Source organism: Leopardus geoffroyi, chromosome A2 (assembly GCF_018350155.1).
Source record: "Leopardus geoffroyi isolate Oge1 chromosome A2, O.geoffroyi_Oge1_pat1.0, whole genome shotgun sequence".
Lineage (NCBI taxonomy): Eukaryota > Metazoa > Chordata > Mammalia > Carnivora > Felidae > Leopardus > Leopardus geoffroyi.
Window position 1 is genome coordinate 16,116,758 of NC_059331.1, and position 22,456 is coordinate 16,139,213.

Here is a 22,456-nt window from a genome sequence, read left to right on the forward strand (position 1 = left end):
CAAATTATGCCCAAAGTCTCTCCCAAGACCCTACACTTACAAAACATCATTGAAACATATGAAAATAGCAGTTTGTATAAGCCCAAGGAAAACTCTCCTCAGTAAAAGAAATCACACATTAAAACTCCTTCAGGGGCGCCTGGGTGGCGCAGTCGGTTGAGCGTCCGACTTCAGCCAGGTCACGATCTCGCGGTCCGTGGGTTCGAGCCCCGCGTCGGGCTCTGGGCTGATGGCTCGGAGCCTGGAGCCTGTTTCCGATTCTGTGTCTCCCTCTCTCTCTGCCCCTCCCCCGTTCATGCTCTGTCTCTCTCTGTCCCAAAAAATAAATAAACGTTGAAAAAAAAAATAAATAAAATAAAACTCCTTCAAAATAGGGGTGCCTGGGTGGCTCAGTTGGTTAAGCGTCTGACTTCAGCTCAGGTGATGATCTCACGGCCCGTGTGTTCGAGCCCCATGTCAGGCTCTGTGCTGACAGCTCAGAGCCTGGAGCCTGCTTCAGATTCTGTGTCTCTCTTCCTCTCTCTGCCCCTCCCCCATTTGCACACTCTCTCTCTCTCTGTCTCTCAAAAATAAATAAAACGTTAAAAAAAATTTTTTAATAAAAAAATAAAGGTAAATAAAATAAAATCTCATTTGACTAGCCCAATACAAATGTTCCTTTTACAACCCCTTTCTTTATTCCTGGATTCTTAAAATCAGTGCAATCAACTTCCTAATTTGGTCTTTGAGTTATAATTTTTAAAACGAACGCATTTTCTAAAATATTAACGGTGGATTGTTTAGAAATAAGTATATGCAAATGAACCCTTACATATTACTTCTATAAACCTGTTTATCAACTCTCCAGCCCCCAGAGAGAAGTATTCATAAATGTGAAATTCGAAAACCATTTTTCCTAACTATGACCGTGATGTCTAGACTTTGTCCTTACGCACAAACCGTTATTCCACAACACCAAGATTGCTAGCTCCACGGGACAGGGAGATTCTGCAGTCTTCTGATGGATGGTATTAAAGCTGAAGGCTGAAAGATACTTTGGTGGTATAGCTGGGAACAGATTCTGTAACAAGAGGAACAAGTCGATTCAACCAGTCCCCATTTTATCACCAACTGTAGCTACAAGCCATGGCTTAGGTCACCACACAAGTTACTACTTCATATGTTAAGTGTAGAGATAAATGCACTCTCCTGTCCCCATTAAGGGTGACATTTGCCTTCACCAATCCTAGTCGTGCGTTAGAAACATTTACATCTAGAAGAGAATTCTTAACCCTCATTCTTTTGCAATCTCTCCAACAGACTCACACAGCTGCATCAGGATCTGGGAACCTTTATGACCCTAAAATAATACCAACTGACAAAAGAGAAATCAAAGGCCAAGGACCTGAGACCGTGGACACCAGGTAGAAGAGAAGATGGTTTGGGAGCAAAGTTGGGGCTATTCCTAAACCAAGTAGGATCTTAGGAAGTATGCCTTTCTTAGTCTTGCTGTTGACACAGGTTACTGCCCACTCTGTCTTCACAGCCAAATTCTGTCAAAGGATGGTCTAGACCAATGGCTCTCCAGGTGAGGCTCCCGGACCCAAGGCATCAACATCACCTGGGAACTTGTTAGAAATGCACGTTCTAGGCCCTATCCCAGACCTGGCGAGTCAAAATCTCTGAGGGCGGGGCCTGCAGGTGATTTTTTAAGTTCACTAATGCTTGAGGACCAGTGAGGAGTTTCACTTCCTCATCATGCTTGAATCACATGACATTGGAGGGTCACATGTCTCACTAAAGCTACCCTTTTTCCTTACAGCTTTGGACTCTGGGTCTGACTCAGACATTAGAGTGAAGGGGAAGGAGAGAAAAGAGGGAAGACACCACGATGAGGAAAAGAAAACAAACTTTAAAAATATGCCCAACCACATATAGGTTGAACTGTTAAGAAATTGTCATTTTTGGGGATGCCTGGGTGGCTCTGACAGTTAAGCATCCAACTTCAGCTCAGGTCATGATCTCACGGTTCATGGGTTTGAACCCCACATCGGACTCTGTGCTGACAGCTCAGAGCCTAGAGCCTGTTTCAGATTCTGTCTCTCTCTCTCTCTCTCTCTCTCTCTCTCTGCCTCTCCCCCACTTGCGCACTCTCTCTCTCTCTCTTAAAAATAAACTTTAAAAAAATTTAAAACAAAGAAATTGTCATTTTTACAGGTAAAAACCAGCTGAATATTGGTAATATCCTGTGAACCAACATGAACATATGAAGGATAGAATTATTATAATTATTTAGAAATAAATGAATGAGTTCAAAAGCTATCATCACTAAAGGAGCCTGAGTGGCTCAGCTAGTTAAGCGTCTGACTTCGGGCTCAGGTTCTGATCTCAGGGTTCATAAGTTCAAGCCCCACGTCAGGCTCTCTGCTGACAGCCCAGAGACCGGAGCCTGCTTTGGATTCTAGGTCTCTCTCTGTCTCTGCCCCTTCCCCACTCGTACTCTGTCTCTCAAAAATAAATAAACATTAAAAAAATTAAAATGAAAAAAGCTATCAACACTAAAGTTAAATTTTAAAAGCAAATTATGTTATCGTTGACCAACAGATCCAAAGCTAAATACCCGTGTTCTCTAATTCTTTCTTGCATTTTTAAACAATAACTCTAAAATGTAACTATGAACAAATCAACAAAATACAACAATGGAGGTTTACCCAAGAGGAAAATGATACAACCCAAAGATAAATTTTGACAAAATAAATGGTTCTCTATTTGTTTCACGTTTCACACAAATTTCTAATTTATTTCACAATATTTGGTTTTCTCAAAGATTTTTTAGTGTTTATTTTTGAGAGAGAGAGAGAGAGAGAGCAAGTGGGAGAGGGGCAGAGAGAGAGAGGGAGACAGAGAATCCGAAGTCGGCTCGTGCTGAGAGCAGAGAGACCATTGTGGGGCTCAAACTCATGAACCGTGAGATCGTGACCTGAGCTGAGGTTGGACATTCAACCGACAAAGCCACCCAGGCGCTCCTATCTCATAATATTTCAACATCCAAGATTAGGGATGACCGAATAGATCGGAGGTAAAAGTTTTAATTTGACAAATAAATGGTGTCTTTCAGTGCTGTCATGAAACCCCTGAATAGCTACATGTGATCAATCATCTTTAGTCCATGAATGGGGGGTGGGGGGCGGGCAGCAAGCCCACATGCAAATTTTCTGAGGGTGACCGAGGTGCACATTTTCAAAGCTCTGAGGGCCAGGGCCACCTCCTCCCTAAATCCACCTGCGGGACATCTTTCTGGCAGGTCCATACCTAACTCACAAAAACAAGGGACCTGGAAAAGTAAGAGAGAACTCTCAGGCATCCATACCCAGGAAGCAGGTGGCGATTAGAAAAACAAAGAGTGACTTATGCCTTTTTCCTGTGTTTGTGTGCTTGTGGCAGAAAGAAGGGCTTCTGACATTCCGGAAAAGTCTTTGGAAAACAGCCACTGGGGAAAAGGCTTCCCGCCCTTTCCTGAGGTCCTGTGACCGCCCGTGCTCCTCTGTAATATCACCACCCGTGGGAAAACCAGAGCTAAACCAACCTAGGTACCAGTCCGCCACCTCGCGTTTCTCCTTTTGTGATTTTTATATATAAGTGGACCTTGATTTATGTAACCCAACTTTTCTAAAGTTGAACTTAAATGAACTTTGAAATGGCATCTTACCTTCCCATTAACTAGGATAGACTTTTGTCAATGTCATTTAGTTAAAAACTCATATACAGTCAGTAATGCCACGTCTGAAGTGTATGTTCCCTGGCCTGTCAAATAGTTGATGACAAGTACACTAGAAAATGTTAGTATTTTAGGGAAACTATAGATATTTGGTACCTGGAAAAATAACCAATTAGCGTGTAGTCGATGTGACTCGTGTCAAATGTGTCGCATGAGCGCAAAGAATCCTGTATATTCATTTAAAAGAATTTTAAAGGTGATTGACGTACCTCTTTCTTTAAGATCTTCAATATAGGCTTTCAAAAATTCTTTATCAAAGTGTTGACGATCTTGTTCACTTTCCATCACTTCCACACCGTCTTCACACTGGGTATTATCAATAGGATTGTCCATAAGGCTTACAAATCTATTCGAGAAAATACGGACAATATCACATTTTCACCTGTGCATTTTTAACTGCAACATTCCTCTCACATGAAGTGAAGTTTTGTGGTACCGAATCGCAAGTTCTTGGTTATCCTTGAATGTCCAACGTGGAGAGAGCAACAAAGTTGTAATTTCCTTTGCAACTCTTTCATTGAATTAATTTTATCGCCCTTCGCTATCCAGGAAAAAAAAAAAGCCTGTAGGTTATCATTCTTCAATGTTCTATCCAAGTAATCGCTGTCTGTATTTTATTTTTTTCTGTTTATTTATTCTTTTTTTTTTAAATTTTTTTTTTCAACGTTTATTTATTTTTGGGACAGAGAGAGACAGAGCATGAACTGGGGAGGGGCAGAGAGAGAGGGAGACACAGAATCGGAAACAGGCTCCAGGCTCTGAGCCATCAGCCCAGAGCCCGACGCGGGGCTCGAACTCACGGACCGCGAGATCGTGACCTGGCTGAAGTCGGACGCTTAACCGACTGCGCCACCCAGGCGCCCGTTTATTTATTCATTTTGAGAGACAAAGAGAACGAGAGCAGAGGGGAGGAGAGAGAGAGAGAGAGAGAAAGAGAGAAAGGGAGAGAGAGAGAATCCCAAGCAGGCTCTAGGCCATCAGCTCAGAGCCCGACACAGGGCCTGGATCCCGTGAACTGTGAGATCATGACCTGAGCTGAAATCAAGAGTCACACGCTTCATCGACTGAGCCACCCTGGCGCCCCTGTATGTATTTTAGAATTTGATAGGCACAAGGATACTTTTTATTGAAAGCCATGGTCTCTCACCCTGCCTCTGTCTCTCAGATCCCAGAGGCAAGCTCTTCCATCTGTGAATCATTTTTACTTAACCTGCCGGAAATCTCTTTTACGCAGGACAAATACTTCAACGTTGTTACATCAAGTGGAGGCATCCCTTCTCTTCCCTTCAGTTGCCCGACCCGCCCACCTCCCAGTTTTTACGATCCATACTTTTACTTTTTCAACATCCTAGTATGAAATTTTTCCAACGTTCAAAAGGGTCGAAAAAACTTTACAGTGAACACCCCCATACCCACCACCTAGGTTCCATACGTAAGATTTTATGGCTTTTGCCTTATCACACACCCAGCCGTCCTCCCTCCATCCACTCGTCAGGCCGTCTTATTTTTTGATGCATTCAAAGCACATCGCAGACATCACGTACTTTTTACTTTTGCATTAACACCAACGCTGTCCGCATTCTGATCCAAAACCGTATTTAACTTTTCTATCTTGCCTGAAGTTTGACTTTTCTATCTTGCCTGAAGTTGAAAAATTTGTATTCTTGGGACAATGATCTGGGAAGGCTTGGTGATGCCTTCCCCCTGGGGAGGCTCCAAACACAGAACTCCGGGGTCTTTCCCCCAGGGCCACCCTAGAGGAAACCTCAGGCTTTTGGTCAGGGGGCCAGACTGCGGGGGGTGAGTGGTCTGCCGGATGGAATCGAGGAGGAGATTGGAAGGTGGGGGGGTCATCTGTTTACATGAGATTTTCCTTTATTTTTAGCACCATGTTTCAGGCTGCACCAACACGTGCCTGGAATTTCTGACCTCGAGCTTCTTCGGAGTTCTCCAGGGCAAATGGGCTCAGTTTCTTGGTTTCTAAACTTGAGGCTACTCCATACAATTTTTTTTTTCAACGTTTATTTATTTTTGGGACAGAGAGAGACAGAGCATGAACGGGGGAGGGGCAGAGAGAGAGGGAGACACAGAATCGGAAACAGGCTCCAGGCTCCGAGCCATCAGCCCAGAGCCCGACGCGGGGCTCAAACTCACGGACCGCGAGATCGTGACCTGGCTGAAGTCGGACGCTTAACCGACTGCGCCACCCAGGCGCCCCTACTCCATACAATTTTTATCAGTCACCACTGTTCTGTCTGCCGTTTGTCTCCCAAAGTTGTGTTATTATCTCTCATTCTGGGAAAGCCTTCTCCCGCTTTCTTGATCATTGTCGACTGTAGGTTTTATTATTTTCCTCATCTCAGCGGGGTCTCCAGAAGGATAGGTGTTAAATACATGGTCAATCTACCATCATTAACATCTTATTCCTTTTATAGTTTTCTTTTTATATTTAATCTGTGGCTTTCTCTATATGTCTTCCTACATGCTATATACGATATACAGCACATACATGGCTATGTGCCGTAAGCTGTCTTATGCTATAAAGTGACGAGCAGACTTTGTCTTTCCCTGAGTAGCCAACTTCCTTAATGGCGTATTAAGTCACTCATACCTTCCCACTGGTTTATGAAAATCCCTGTGTCATATATTAGGGTTAATTTCAGAACTACCTATTCTGTTCTAATAATTCACCTACAAATCATTGCCTGACACGACCTCATTTTAATTATTACACGTCAGTTTTTTTGTTTTTAGTTATTTATTTATTTTGAGAGAGAGAAAGAGAGAGAGTGAGCGTGGGAGGGACAGAGAGAGAGAGAGAGAGAGAATCCCAAGCAGGCTCTACGTTGTCAGCATGGAGCCTGATGTGGGGTTCGAACTCACAAACTGTGAGGTCATGACCTGAGCTGAAACCAAGAGTCGGACGCTTAACCCAACTGAGCCACACAGGTGCCCCGTTATTCTACCTTTTAAACCCATCATAATTGTCAGTAAGGCAAATTCTGCCCCGTCACTCTTGTTTTCCAAAGTTATCATTGCTGTTCTTAGCTTTTTGCCTTTTAGGTATACTTTCACATCAGCTTTTCAAGTTCCAAAAAAAGAAATTCCACTGGAGTTATGGTTGGGATCATATTATACACTTAAGTGTAATTTTTGGAAGAAATCATATGTTTATAGTCTTTTCATCCAGAAAAGACAGTATGTCTTTCCAAATATTCAAGACCTCTTCGATAGGCTTTGGGAGCACTTTTTAGTTTACTTCTTATAAAGAGCTATTTTGCTAGCATTTTGTCTAGATTTCTTTTTTAGGTTTTTATATTTTTGGCTAATACTATTACTGTCATTATTCCCTTCCACTATTTTTCTATAGGTTATTTATAGAAGTCTTAATGCAAACTTATATCTAGGGTTTTTTTTTATTAAACTTTTAGGGACGCCTGGGGGGCTCAGTCGGTTGAATGTCCGACTTCGGCTCAAGTCACGATCTCACACTTCATGGGTTCAAGCCCCTTGTCAGACTCTGTGCTGACAGTTCAGAGTGTGAAGCCTATTTCGGATTCTGTGTCTTCCTCTCTGTCTCTGTCCCTCCCCCACTTGTGCTCTGTTTCTCTCTCTCAAAAATAAATAAACATTAAAAAAATTTTACACTTTTATTAATTCAAAGAGCTTCCACCTGATTCTTTGAGATTTCCAAGTCCTACAATTATTATCATTTGACATGACTTTAGTTGCCTGCACACAGGTCAGTTTTACCCTGAGCGGAAGTCTCCTGACCGGAAGTCTCCCTCCCATGCATCCTTGGTTGAGAAGCTGTCACGCCTGCTCCCAGCTGGCTGGATGTGGAAGGGGCTTAAGGGTGGGTCCTGCCAGCCCTCTCACCAGGGGGGCCCTTCTCATCTAGAAGACATTCCTGGGACAGCCAAGGACAGGGGAGGACCCATTCCAGTGGAAAGAGTATGGTGGGGCAGTGGGGAGATGTCATACCCCATTCATCTTGTGATTACACAGTGATGGATGTAGTCTCTCTCTTTGCAGTTGTCAACTTCTTTATTTCTGTCTGCTATGCATCTTATTGCCAGGATTGGAAGATGAGGAAGATTTATGCTGATAGTGAGCATTTACCACTGGAAGAATTGGGCGCCCCTGGGAAAGAGCCCCTTGAATGATGGTCTTAGCCAACAACTGGTACTCAAGGCAGGTGGACACTCTGGACACAGTGATGAAATGGCTGTCACTGGAGTGGCCTCGTGTAAAGCTTCCTGGAATGGGTCAAAACGGGCTCAGGAGAGAGGTGATGGGGGGACCCCCAAGGCCTCAAATTCTGGCAGCCGGGAGCCGAGGGGATGTGCCCTGGGGTCAGCTTCAGGGGAGGGTGGAGCGGGGGCTTTTCAAGTCCACTGCCAAAGTAAGAAAGACCGTTCAGTGTCTCATGCCAGATTGGAATCTGTTTGTGTCACATTTGCATGGATGGTTTTTCTGAGTTTGGGGTGGTTTACACATACCTTTAAGGAAACCAGAGAGCGAGGCAACCAGGAAACATTCAAAGCCACTGACCCTCCAGGCTCAACAACAGACCAGGGAGCCCTGGACAACTGCCCTGTCACGCTTCAAACAGCGGTAGCATTTGCCCAGAAATCCTCTGAGTTCTACCTCCCCGTGCCAATGGCCAAAACCTTCAAAATCCTGTAAAAAGGCATCGGAACCTCTGTGAACCTCTGTGAACAGGGATCAGGTCCTCAGAGCACAAGAACCACCTAATCTGGTTCCTGAAACAGGCGGGCGCCCAGGCTCCAGGCTCCAGGCACTCCTTACCTTGTGTCTGATTGTCTCTACTGGGATCTACTCACTTTAAAGGTGTGGACGAGTCACACAGGGCCGTGGGGAGCTCCACCAAATGGTCCCCGCTGACGACTAACAAGGCCAGCTTCTTTAGGTTAAGCAAGGCGTACGGAAGGTAGGTCAGCTTGTTCTTATACAAGATAAAGGTCTGCAGCTCTTCTAGCCTAAGAAGGAGCAAAAGGCAATAAAATCAGGACTGACTTCACAGCTGAAAAACCAAAGCGAATGACACATCAATTCTGGTATGAAATCCCTACGCAGTTTGTCTTGTATAGGCGACCCCTGCGAGAATAAGCTGACTTCAAAATTTAAATAGAGTCATGCCAGGTGACATGAATTTTAAGTTTTCGCTGGCTTAATTGGCAGCCGAAGACCCAAAGAGAGCAGCGGGATAAGCAAACTGCACAATGTGCACGAGGCCGAGAGGGGGTCTGACACCCGGTCATCCCTCCAAGGAGCCGTCGCATTCCCCGGGGTCAGCAGGGCGTGGGAAAGGACCCGCCCTGGAGCTGGGCTGAGAACGAACACATTTGGGCAACATATTGCCTTGTGCACATCTGCAAAGCACAGTATTCCTCCCCCGTCATATTTCCTATCTTTGAAATGGAAAAGCACCCCGCAGAATGAACAGGAAACGAGCAAACTACGCTCCAGCTGTGTTTCACTCCTTTCCCATTTTATTCTAACTCAGTGACACCCCCCCTCCAGCTTTTTCTTGCATTCACTTGCAAAACCTTGACTGATCCCACAAATATTTCACAGAGTTCCCCTTGTGTTTCAAAGTAGAGCAGTTCCCACTTAGTCTCACAACCTGGAAAGCACGGATGCATTACAGGTGCCAAGAGTACAGAAAGGTCGTATGAGTGACCTTCAGAACTGAGCCAGTTTTGGCCTCTGTGTCATAACAGTTTACTTATTATTATATACTTTAAGTATACTTAGAGCAGTAAGTATTACTTACTTATTACTATATTGTTATAATGAAGACTGTGGATTTAAAACCATGTTAAACTCGGGACCAGCCATGCAGAAGCCTAATATTATTGGTGGAATGAATGAATGAATGAATGAATCTTACATGATCCAGTGTAATTTTTTTTTTTTTTAAGTAAGCTCTACACTCAACGTGGGGCTTGAACTACGACCCTGAGATCAGGACTCGCATATTCTACTGACTGAGCCAGCCAGGCACCCCAGTGTGATTATTTTTTTAAAAATGACATACAAGTATATAATTGGAAAAAACTTACTAACCGTATCAATTTCGTTTGAAAGATTTGGTACAATAAACCAACAAATGAAACCAATAAAAATGATCCTTACTGATACTATAAACAGAGTGGTAATATGTGTAAAAACACAGAGTGATAGGTTTCTATTCCATAGATAATAAGCATGCTTTTCCATTTCTGTGGAATAAAAGAAAGCTAATGATAGCATTCTATTGAGGACAGAAATAAATTAAAGTTCACCAAGACCAAGAAGGCGTGTTCAAATGCACATCTGTGTGCACACACACGTATGACACAGACTGGAAATTGTCTTATTATTTCGCACAGACACATCTCCCAGAAACAACAAACTCTTGGAAGGTTCGTTGATTTTGAAGACCATTCATGGGTTACACATGTTTAAAGTGGCAATGGTGTTTAAGGCGTTAGTAACTAATGCATACACACCTCACCTTCAGAACGCGAGTAGCTACCTGTCTATATCTTGGGGCAGGTCGGTCAGGCTATTGTTGCTGATATCCAACCACTGCAAATTCGACATCCTCAGGACACAGATCGGGACACTGGCAAACTTGTTTGCCGCGATATCTACGAATGTCACTTGCTTCAAGTTACTTAACTAGAAAGGAATAACAACAGTTATACTCTAATTACTTTTCTAGAATGAAGTTCGACTAATAACTTTTAGGTGATGTTTCTTCTCAAAGGCACCTCTAGAAATCTACGCAACACAGACCCATATAACATGAATTTTGGAGCACCTACGGATGTGCTCCATGCTGGGGGTACTAAGATCATCGGCACATAGAGGCTGCCCTCAAGGAGTTCACACTTTCCAAAATAAGAAATGCAATTTTTATAGCAAGAACTAACGTGAAGAAGGTTTCAACTGGCAGTGTTTGGTAACACAGACATAAGTGGCTAATATGCCAACGTCAAGGTGGAGTAAGGGTCAGGGGTCAAGAAAGATTTCATGGAGAATGGAGTATTTGCACTGGGCCCTGAGGTTCCTTGACAGGTGGGAAGACAGGGAAGGCAACTCCAGGTGGGGAACAGCCTGTGCAAAGTCCCAGAAAACAAAAAAGCACAAGCTTTCAAGAATAGAATGACTTGAAGACAGCCAAAGGAGTTCCAACAAATCTTAAAAAGCCTCAGAAAGGGACAAGGCAAATGATCAGAGATCTCTACTATTTCAGGGTTTTTTTTTAAATATAATTTCGATCTCTACTCTTTATGTCTTATCTCCATAATCTGTGTTTTTAACATGGTGACTGAATCTGTAGGGGAATATACTTTTTTCAGTTTATTTATTTATTCTGGGAGAGAAAGTACGAGTGGGGGAGGGGCAGAGAGCGAGAGGAAAGAGAGAGAGAATCCCAAGCAAGCCCCATGCTGTCCGCACAGAGCCCAACACGGGATTCAAATCCACAACCATGAGATCATGACCTGAGCTGAAATCAAGAGTTGGACGCCCAACCGACAGAGCCACCCAGGCGCCCTGGGAAATAGACTTTTTTTCTTTCAAATGCAAATCTATGAACAGCGAATAAAGCAGGAAAATGTCTCTCATGTTTGGATTTGGTTTTGTAAGTCAGGTCGTGACTATGAAATACATAATAAGGAGCTACCTTTTACTGGCTTATTCTGAGAGTCCACAAATAAAACTTGAGCTGCCTCTCAGAATACATTTTCAACACGGTTCCACAATATGGGACCAACTGGACCAATAGGAGGAATTACTGAAAAGTAGAGAAGAAAGAAGCAGTAGGTTTATGCCTCTATTTACCTGAATATAATACCTAATTCCATATTGCCAAATTTGCCCAAGCGAGGCACAGTCCAAAGTGGTCCTATTGAATGGGCACATCCTAATTTTGCTCTTGTTTTGAATTCATAAAAAGAAATGTAAAGGGCCGCCTGGGTGTCTCAGTTGGTTGAGGGACTAACTCTTGATTTCAGCTCAGATCATGATCTCACAGTTCGTGAGTCTGAGCCCCACATCGGGCTCTGTGCTGACAGTGTGGAGGCTGCTTGGGATTCTCTCTCTCTCTCTCTCTCTCTCTCTCTCTCCCTCTCTCTGCCCCTCCTCCCTTTCTCTCGAAAAAATAAAATGTGCAAGGTATCAGAAAAGGATTTGGGGAACACCTTAAAAAAATGAGCATGAAGACAGTAATGTGACAGTCAAAGAAGATGCTTTGGGTGCCCACGATTCAGTCTGAACTTCCTGACCGTGTGGCCAGGGTTATCAGATCAGCAGAAAGATCAAGACTGAACTATCCTCGGTCTCTCATCTTTCTTCTTTTTACGATAAACGTAGAAAGTACATTTTTTGGACTGTAAAATAAATTACTGGGGATATTTAAAGGAAATAACGTAAGACATCTGTGAAAATTAGAATAAGGAAAATCACAGCGGTATTCAACAAGCAAGGAGATGGAAGGCCCAGATCTAGCCATTCCCCACTAGCTACTTTCATCAAGGGCAAAGCAAAACACTCACAAACTCTTCTGAAAGGTAATTCTATTTGTCTGAAAATTCCAGTGTTGTCCAGATAAAAATCTGACGTTCAGTCATAATAAATACAACACCCATTTACACAGAAGTTTCATTATCTTTACCTTTGTCTCAAAATTCCTGACGGTTCCTTCCCGTAACTTTCTATACGTCCTTTATTCTACTCGCTGTCTATTTGAATTTGAATTCAGGATTACGTCGATTATTTGTGAGAGAAGCATCCTCACGAAGACAGGGCACAACAATGTGACGGCATTGAACCCCAGTGAACCATCCACTTAAAAATGGTCACGATGGAGGCGCCTGGGTGGCTCAGTCGGTTAAGCATCTGACTCTTGATTTCGGCTCAGGTCATGATCTCACAGTTTGTGGGTTCCAGCCCCACGTCAGGCTCTATGCTGACAGCTCAGAGCCTGGAGCCTCTTCGGATTCTGTGTCTCCCTCTCTCTCTGCCCCTCCCCTGCTTGTGCTCGCTCACTCTCTCTCTCTCTCAAAAGTAAAAAATGAACATGAAAGAGAATTTTTAAAAAATAATAAAAATGGTCATGATGGTAAACATAGTGTTAGTTTTTTAACCAATAAAAAAAAATTTTTTTTAATGCTAGCATTTGGATATGGCATCCGGGCAAACAGTGGTTTCCTGAGTCTGTAGACATCAGAACCTGGGGTGCTGTGTGCTTCCATTGGGTAAATACAAGTTGGACACGTGAGGCTGAGATGCCCTCACAGATGACACTCCCTTTAACATGACCGTGTAGCCTGTCTTCAGGTACATGGTTTTTCATCTATCTTGAATAAACCACAGTTTGAACAGATAGTTGAAAATGATGGCCACTGAGAACCATTCAGGACTGAATTCGCAAAGCTATAGATAAGAAGAATCAGTGAACTATTAGAACTCAGCCAACTGGGGAAGCATAACAAATACTGTGCATTTATGGAATCCCATTCAAAGCAAAGAGCCTAAAAAATCTATATCCAGAGACCATTTGCTCCCACGGGTGTCAATATAGTTTAGGTGAACCGGGTGAAAAACAACAACCCAAATGGTGATTGCCTGGTGCTGCCTGATATGCCAGCTCATGGGGATTAACTGCGAGGAGGCAAGACAGAATTTCAAGAGCGAGATCGAAATATCCTACAAGTGAATTCGGTGGATCGTACACTTACAATGGCTGAATTGGGGGCCGTATGAATTATATTTCAACAAAGGGGGCAGGCGAAGAGAAGGGACAGAGAAGCAAGCCTAGGAGGCTAGGTCAGGTGACAGACAATACGGGCTTGGACTAGGGTGTTGGTGGCAAGGTGCTGGGCGGGGGTCAGATACAGAATATATTCTTTTTTTTTTTTTAATTTTTTTTTTAATTTTTTTCAACGTTTATTTATTTTTGGGACAGAGAGAGACAGAGCATGAACTGGGGAGGGGCAGAGAGAGAGGGAGACACAGAATCGGAAACAGGCTCCAGGCTCTGAGCCATCAACCCAGAGCCCGACACGGGGCTCGAACTCACGGACCGCGAGATCGTGACCTGGCTGAAGTCGGACGCTTAACCGACTGCGCCACCCAGGCGCCCCGATACAGAATATATTCTAAAGGACATGCTCAACAGGACTTATTTACAGAGTGGAGCAATAAACTTTGCTCCCTTTCAGCTGCTCCATTTTATCAGAATATGATGTTAAATCATGAGTGAATACAGACCAAAAGTAATGAACTTAATTCATTTGATTTCGATTAATGAACTTTTAAAATCCTATCTGTAAGACGATTTTTGTTACCTCTAAGTTTTTATGAATATATAAACTTTAAAAAAATCTTACCCCTTTATTTCCATTTCTGATTTATTTCACAATTGCAGATAAGCATTACAGACAACAGGAATCTTACATTAAATAGGCATCAAATAAAAATATCCTGTGTGAAAATAGGACATTTTGCCTGGTTTTGTGTAGCTTTTTATTTGTTTTGTTTCTTTTAAGTTTATTTATTTTTGAGAGAGAGACAGAGAGAGTGAGCAGGGGAGGGGCAGAGAGAGAGGGAGAGAGAGAACCCCAAGCAGGCTCCGCATTGCCAGTGCAGAGCCCAATGTGGGGCTCAAACCCACAAACCGTGAGATCGTAACATGAACCGAAACCAAGAGTCGGACGCTTAACCAACCGAGCCACCCAGGCGCCCCAGTGTTTGTTTTTGTTTTGTTTTGATAGCTTTTCCGAACTTAAATTCAGCTCCTGGTCTAGTGTAAGAACACTTTCAAGGACCTTCTAATTGCTGGTATAGTGATTGACATGTCAAGAAAGTGTGATGTAACAAAGACGGATTTCATCTTGTAAAACATCTTCCCCACGTTATAGATCATCCCACGTCATAAGTCAAAGTGCAAACATGATCGGTTTCTTACTTCAAAGGGGAGCTCAGTTAATTCCAGATTTCCGGAACAATCCAGTTTCTCGAGATTTTCGCAGTCCCCCAGCTCCGGAGGGATGCTCTTCAGATGGTTGAAACTCACATTGAGTTCTCTCAGGTTCTTCAAACGACCTGTCATCAGAACAAATGAACATCCATGGGGTAAATCCCTTATGGTTTTTTAACGGCAAAAGCAAGACAAAGATACAACACAATTGTACAAATGGTGGGGGGGGGGGGGGGGGGAGACAGGAAACATAATTTTGTATTTGTTTTTTTAAGCACTTCACTAAATGACAGCTCGTCTTTCATCCTGAGCATGTTGGTCCTTGATCAGAGCGTTTTTTGCTTATTCTCTGTTTAATCCTTCATCCAACTAGGCAGCCGCAGACCTTCACCCCTCACACCCCAAGAGAAGGAGAAGCAGTAGTGATCATCTGGTCTTCATTTTCAGCTACTGATGGAAATTTATCAAATGTTGATCAAAATGACCTGCCAGGCCACACGAAACTCATCAACGGACTAATATCCGGGACCGACTATTGTAGTTTATGTTTACAGTGAACATGTCATTGCACGTTCGTCCTTCTAAAACTGAAAGAAAATAGACACGAAGCTCCCAAACACGGCACTGCTCACTCGTGACACTTCTAGCTTCTGCGCAACTGGCCCACGTCTGCCTGTGCCGAGTTCCGCAGGCGGGACGGTGGCGTCGCTGCCCCAAGGGGACACTGCAAGCAAGCCAGCGGCTCTGGGAACACAGGAAACAGCCCCGTCCAAGCAGCCTCCCGGAGGGCCATGCTGCCCGCCCGCCAGTTGCCTGCTTCCCAGACCAGAACACCGAAGGCTCCCGCTGGGGAACATACCAATTTCAGCCGGAAGATGGGAGATTTGGTTTTTTGGCAGATCCAGAATTCTCATCGCTTGAAACAGCTCGATATAGGTAGGAATGATTTGAATCAGGGTATTGCTAATGTGCCATTCTTTCAGGTGTGTCTGCTCCTTCAACGAATCCGGGAGCTCCTGAAACAAAATGAACGACGTCAGTCACAACAAGTTCCTCAGCGTGTTGGGGCTGAGGGGCAGCGTGCACAAAGCTGCGAACATCGGGGCATCGATGTAGAAGACGAGAGAGCACGCGGGAGAGCGTCAGGCCTGACCTTCGCCAGCTCGACAGCCACTTCACGAAGCCACTTTTAAGACTGTGTAGGGGCGCCCGGGTGGCTCAGTCGGTTAAGCGTCCGACTCTTGATTTCGGCTCAGGTCACAATCTCACGGTTCGTGGGTTCGAGCCCCATGTCGGGCTCAGCCCTGACAGCGCAGAGCCTGCTTGGGATTCTCTCTTTCCCTCTCTCTCTCTCTCTCTCTCTGCTCCTCCCCTGCTCTCTCACTTCCTTGCTCTGTCTCTCTCACAAAATAAATAGACATTAAAAAAAAAGAAAAGAAAAGAAATCCAGACAGGTACCCAGTACCCACGGATCTCAACGATGGGGGCTCAGGAGAAAGAACACTAGAGGCCATGCAGTGATCATCTCTCCCAGCATCAGAGGGCAGTGCAGCTAAGAAATCGGTGTCAGAATGGGGCGCCTGGGTGGCGCAGTCGGTTGGGCGTCCGACTTCAGCCAGGTCACGATCTCGCGGTCCGTGAGTTCGAGCCCCGCGTCGGGCTCTGGGCTGATGGCTCAGAGCCTGGAGCCTGTTTCCGATTCTGTGTCTCCCTCTCTCTCTGCCCCTCCCCCGTTCATGCTCTGTCTCTCTCTGTCCCAAAAACAAATAAACGTTGAAAAAAAAAATTTAAAAAAAAAAAAAAAAGAAATCGGTGTCAGAAAATATCCACTCATTTGGTCGCCGCAACAGCCCTCGCGGGGGCCGACACAAACATTAACACCGTCTTACTGGGGGGGAGACAAAGTATATAAAAGTGGGGTAAACTGCCCCAGGTCACATGGCCAATAAAGGACGGCCCCAGGATCACCCCCCAAAATTTAGTCTCTCGGCCCAGAGCCCCTTCAGCTAGAAGTGGGGGGGATAGAAAGAGATGAAGGGTAGGTCCCAGAGAGCCCTGTCCCCCAGAAAGGGACCACAGCCCAGGTTGACCTGCCCACAGCCCAGCAGGTGCCACTTCCGCGAGTAAACGTCGGATCACGGGGCAAGCCCTGGAGGTGCCTCTCCAAGCAAAGCAGCAGGTCAGGGGCGGAGGGAGCAGGAAGCCAATGTAAACACCGGAGGAAAGAAAGGGGGCATCTTTGTCCTGGCCTCAGAATCTCAGAGGAAAAGCAGCTCAAGGGTCTGCCGAAATTCCTTTACTGCTCTGCACACCCTGACACTTCAGCAAAGTCACCACCACCCGCTGGGAAATGTTCCGTGAAAGTCACAGTTCTTTTAAAAAAAAAAAAAAAAAAAACTAGAAACAAAAAAAGGCAGGGGCGGCTGGGTGGCTCAGTGGGCTAAGCGGCTAAGCCACTGACTCAGGTTGTGATCTCGTGGTTTGAGCCCCAGAGATTGGCTCTGGGCTGACAGCTCAGAGCCTGGAGCCTGCTTCGGATTCGGTGTCGCCCTCTCTCTCTGACCCTCTTCCGCCTGCATTTTCTCTCTCTCAAAAATAAATAAACATTAAAAAAAAAAATTTTAAAGGCAAAGTGATTTTAACGTCTGGGGGAGAGACGGCAGGATTAAGCATTTAAAGGCTGCGCCATTCTGGGGAGGGCCCACTCCCCCCTTCCCTCCCCCCCAGGTCCCAGCCCCTGCCAGCCTCGGAGGGATCCAAGGGGATCCTGCTGCCCCCTCCAGCAGGATGACAGGGTCTTACGCAGAGGGAGGGATGTGAAAACCCGGTTTGGTTCGAAGCAGGCAACAGCCTCCTCCCCATCCAGGGGAAAGCTCTCTAGGGGCAGGAGCGCTCTCTGGGTCAGGGCCAAGGCCAAGGCCAACGTCCTGAGCTCAGCTCAGCAGCGCTCACCGGGCACCCCCATGCTGCACACTCACCGTCCACTGCTCCCCCGAAAGTTCAAACACAAACGCACTGCTCCGTTTGTCTCTCTCCTTGGAAAGTAAACTCTGCCTGGTGAGAGAGTTCCTTTCGATCTTTTCCAGAAGCCTCACGCTGGTGTCTACGAAGCCATTCTTGCAGTACACAGCCTGGGGGATGCCTTTCCTCCTGCACTCGGCCACGAAATTCCACTCTTCCTTTATCCTAGACGGGCAGCAGAAGCCACAGTCACTCTCCTGGGGAACCGCCCTCACCTCCCTGGAGCAGCGGGCAGGTCAGCCTGGAGCTGGCACAGTCCCTCCCCGGGCCGAGGCCCCAGCCCCCAGCCTAGGGGGACTTAAGCACCCGCCCAAGCCTCAGCCCTCCCAGCTGAGCCTCCTCCCTCATTTCCTCTGCTGCGGGAACATAGGGGGACCTTAAACCTTCAGAGACGGGAATTAGCAACTCTGACTTAAAAAGTAGACAAGGTGGGTGGCATGGAAATCCTGCCCAAAATTTCTACCACGTTTACCTATGCATTTGATTAATTACAATTTCCTTGGATATTACGTGATGCTAGCCCAAGTTTTTTGTTTTCGTTTTGTTGTTTTTTTTTTAACGCAGGGCGAAAAGAACATGCTGATCTTTCAAGGCCATGTGATTTGAACTACACAGGCAGCCCCGGTTCTCGAGATACCTGACAGGCTTTGACAACTCTGTAGAGACCAAGGTGAACTTGTAGAAAACCGACAGCAACACGAATACTTCCCGAGACGGCGGGCACACAAATCGATTCTGTCCGGTGGACGGACGGCCCTCCTCCACCTCTGGAGACAGTCTGTTCCGGGCGCGGGTGCGTTTCAATTTTCCTGCCACCTGAATGTGTGTGTCCTCTGGGCTCCCCTTGGACCTGGTTGTAACACCTTACTGCTCGTCCTTTCGTGCAACCGTGAGAAAAAGGGGATTTTTAACACACATTCCTTTTATATCTATGGGAGCGCGAGGACTTCACCTTTTTTAAAAGATGAACCTTTATCACAAGGTGGGTGTCCTCTGAGCGCTCGGGGTTTCAAAGGCTGGGCAGGGGTGCGGTGAGGCGAGAAGAGGAAGCCCAGACCCCTTGCCCTCATCCCTCCTCGGAATGGGACCGGCAGGGCCCAGAGAGTCGTGATCACCTCCTCATTTATGTAGTTTCAGCCGCTTTCTGCCCTGCCTGGCTTTTGTTTGACCCACCAGGCATTCTGTATTGGTTCTTTACTTCACACGATCCTAACTGCCCGCTCCTGACTAAATGCGATGTGCAGACCCCAGAGGATGAGCAAGCAGGGAAACCACGGGCAAAGCCGCGGGGACGGTGCAGAACTGGCAAAAGAGCCCTGATTCAGGGCTGGGACCACACTTTTTAAGGAATCGCATGTGTTGAAATATCCTAGTAGGTGCTTCACAGACTCTTTGCTCCAGTCAAATGTTAGGAGTGTTAGCAGAGCTTGGTAGCAGGTCTAGTGTGTCATTAAATGTCAGTAATCCCCGGGGCGCCTGGGTGGCTCAGTCCGTTAAGCGTCCGACTTCGGCTCAGGTCATGATCGCACTGCCTGTGGGTTCGAGCCCCGCCGTCGGGCTCTGTGCTGATGGCTCAGAGCCCGGAGCCTGCTTCGGATTCTGTGTCTCCCTCTCTCTCTGCCCCTCCCCAGCTTGTGCTCTGTTTCTCTCCCTCTCAAAAATAAATGAAAACATTAAAAAAACAAAAAACAAAAAAAAACCCTCAGTGTGATTAGCCTGAATGAAAGAATCCAGACCAAAAAAGGGAATGATTCCATTTAGAGACAGTGATTCCATTTGTATGGAATATAATAAAATAATCTTCCGTGGCAGGAAGGAGTGACTGCATGGGCACTGGGGGCGGGAAGTGAGAGGAAGGAGTCACCAAGAGTGAGAAAGGGGCTTGTAAGGTGACGGATAGGATCCTATCTAGATTGTGGGGATGGTTTTACAGATGTATACCTGGGCCAGACTTTTCAAATTATCTACTTTAAATTTTTTTTTTCAACGTTTATTTATTTTTGGGACAGAGAGAGACAGAGCATGAACGGGGGAGGGGCAGAGAGAGAGAGAGAGGGAGACACAGAATCGGAAACAGGCTCCAGGCTCTGAGCCATCATGAGCCATCAGCCCAGAGCCCGACGCGGGGCTCGAACTCACGGACCGTGAGATCGTGACCTGGCTGAAGTCGGACGCTTAACCGACTGCGCCACCCAGGCGCCCCTCAAATTATCTATTTTAAATGCGTACAGTTTATTGGGTGTCAGGTATAGTCATCAATAAAGCTTTTATAAAATAAATGTCATGGGCCTCGTTTTAATCGCCTTCTGCATCCCTCCTCGACCCCCTTGCCCCTCTCTGGCTCCCTACTGTGTACTTGGACAAAGCTCAAGCGGGTACCCGCTGCTCCCCTGCTCCGCGCCTACGCCCACCCAGTACTCAGGCACGGGGGAGAATTCGCAGCCTTGCAAACTGGCCTCGCTTTGACCCTCACTCCCTTCGGGGCTAAACCCAGCCCTCCAAGACTCAAGGACTTTCTGCAGGGGCTCTCTCTCCTCAGTGTTTCGCTTGGGGAGACCATTCCCATCAGCGCGTGAGCACGCGGTTACCTCTCCCAGCTTAAAGGGCACCCCCCCTCCACCCCCGCAACCTCACGTCTCCCATGGGGCCCGCTTCTCTGCTCCACCTTACAGTCAGCCCTACGAAAGAGCTGTGCCGGCTCACACCCACAATCCTTCTTTCCCACTCCACCCCACCCCCGTTCTCTGTTGAACCCCCTTCACTCACCATCACGGTTCTTTAGAAACTATTCCCAAGGTCATCATGACCTCCATTTTGACAGACCCAGAGGTCAAATCCAGCCCTCATCTTCCTGGACCCATCTGCAACATTTGACACAGCCCTTCCTCCCCCGTGAAGCCTGACTGTCACTTGGCTCCCAGGACCCCTCTCTCTGCTGACTCCACTCCTGCCTCTCCAGCGACTGGGTTGCCTCCCCCCGCCCCCCATCTCTTCCCAACCTCCAAATCCCCAAGGGCCCAACACCCAGCCCTCGGGCCTCTTCTCGTCTCTCTCTACACTCATTCTTTGGCTGGCTTTCAGTCTCATGGCTTTAAATACATTTGTATGCTATTGATGATCAGTTCTGTTTCTCTAGCCAAGACTTCCTCGCTGAATCCAGCCTCTTTGCCTCCCCTGGAACTTCACCTGAAAGTTTAAAAGGCGTCCCGCAATCAACATGTTCCAGACCAAACTCCCGATCCTCACCCTAAAACTTGCCTCTGCCCCATTAAAGCCGTAAAAGGCTTCCAGAGGCTCTGGCTGAAAACCTCAGGGCTCATCATTGGCTCTGTGCTTTTTTCATACCTCGTAGCAAATCCGTCGAGGGATGTGATCGGTTCTATGAGAATCCGCACGCCTCACCACCTTCCCTGCTTCCATTCTTGCCCATGTCCCCATCATCTCCTTGCAGGCACCACTGTTGTCCCCCACTACGGTCCAAATGCACCCAGCGGTTCGAGTAAGCCCATCACAATGTCCCCGATTCCTCATCTCACACAGCAAAGCAATGTCTTACCGCACCGACAAGGCCCTGCAGGTCTGTGCCATCACCTTGCCTGTCTGGCCACTGCACAGTCACTTGCTTTTTCTGGCCCACACGCTGGCCGCCTTGCTCTCCCTTGAACACCCACGCCAACACATGCCTCAGTATTCACATTGCTGTTGTGTCTGCCTGGAACATTCGTTCCTGGATTTCTGCACAGCTGGATCCCCAGGTTTCTGTGCAGACTTTTTGGTCTTTCAAAACCACTTTGGGTATCATTGGAGTTTCAAACTTGCCATTAAGCTGAGAGAAAGGGGAGTGTTTGAGAAAAGTATTTCGCCGATGGGCCTGGCTGGCCCAGCTGCCACCCTACCCAGGTCCTAGTCACTGAGCTGAGCTGAGGATAAGCACTCAGCAACCAAGTAGGTAGGGCTTCGGGTTCTACAAAGAAGTCTATACATAATGCAATAAAAGCAACAAACTTAAAAATACCCGCACATGGAGAGAGATGAATTTAATCCTGGGGGAAAGTGATGGGATTGGCTTGGGATTGTTACTTTTCATGATTAGCTCTTCTGTATAATGTAAATATTTTAATACCTGTGATAAAAAGAAATGCAAATACCTGCCCACAGATCTAGATCTGATTGTAGCAGTCAGGGATGTGGGGCAGACCCTGGGTCTAAGACATGCTCCCTGAACGAATAGAAGAAATCGCCCAAATTGTCAACGAGCAATAGTACAGCCATCGCCAGGTCTTGGGTTCACCAAGTACTTTTCAGGCTAATGCCTCCAGCTTTTCTACCCTCATTTCTTAGACCAGACCTGAAGGGATGCCCTGCCAATGTAATGAAATGATGCCCGTTAAGCCCTACAGAATACACCCTTCCTATATTACACATTACAAACCGACGTAAGTAGCTCACATATTTTGGTACAGCCAACATAAAAAGGAGAAAAAAAGGATATCAGACAGATTTCATTAAAAATAATCATTTACCACGGGGCGCCTGGGTGGCTCAGTCGGTTAAGCATCCAGCTCTTGATTTCAGCTCAGGTCATGATCTCATGGTTTGTGAGTTCCAGCCCCGTGTCGGGCTCTGTGCTGACAGTGGGGAGCCTGCTTGGGACTCTCTCTCTCGCTTGCTCTCTCTCTGTT

The 22,456-nt window shown here is 46.3% G+C and overlaps 1 protein-coding gene across 2 annotated transcripts in view; it reads right to left on the reverse strand.

Moving 5' to 3' along the window:
• Positions 1–531: 531 nt before the first annotated feature.
• The window catches only part of LRRC2 (leucine rich repeat containing 2), a 35,387-nt gene continuing 13,462 nt past the window's right edge, over positions 532–22,456 (reverse strand). For both annotated transcript variants that reach the window (XM_045492648.1, XM_045492649.1), the window contains exons 3-9: positions 17,732–17,939; positions 15,613–15,769; positions 14,742–14,878; positions 10,302–10,447; positions 8,605–8,760; positions 3,967–4,103; positions 532–1,060 (exon numbers count right to left, since the gene is read on the reverse strand). In XM_045492648.1, the coding sequence (XP_045348604.1) occupies positions 1,011–1,060; positions 3,967–4,103; positions 8,605–8,760; positions 10,302–10,447; positions 14,742–14,878; positions 15,613–15,769; positions 17,732–17,939 (991 nt within the window). In that variant the 3' untranslated portion in view covers positions 532–1,010. The remainder of the gene's footprint in view (positions 1,061–3,966; positions 4,104–8,604; positions 8,761–10,301; positions 10,448–14,741; positions 14,879–15,612; positions 15,770–17,731; positions 17,940–22,456) is intronic.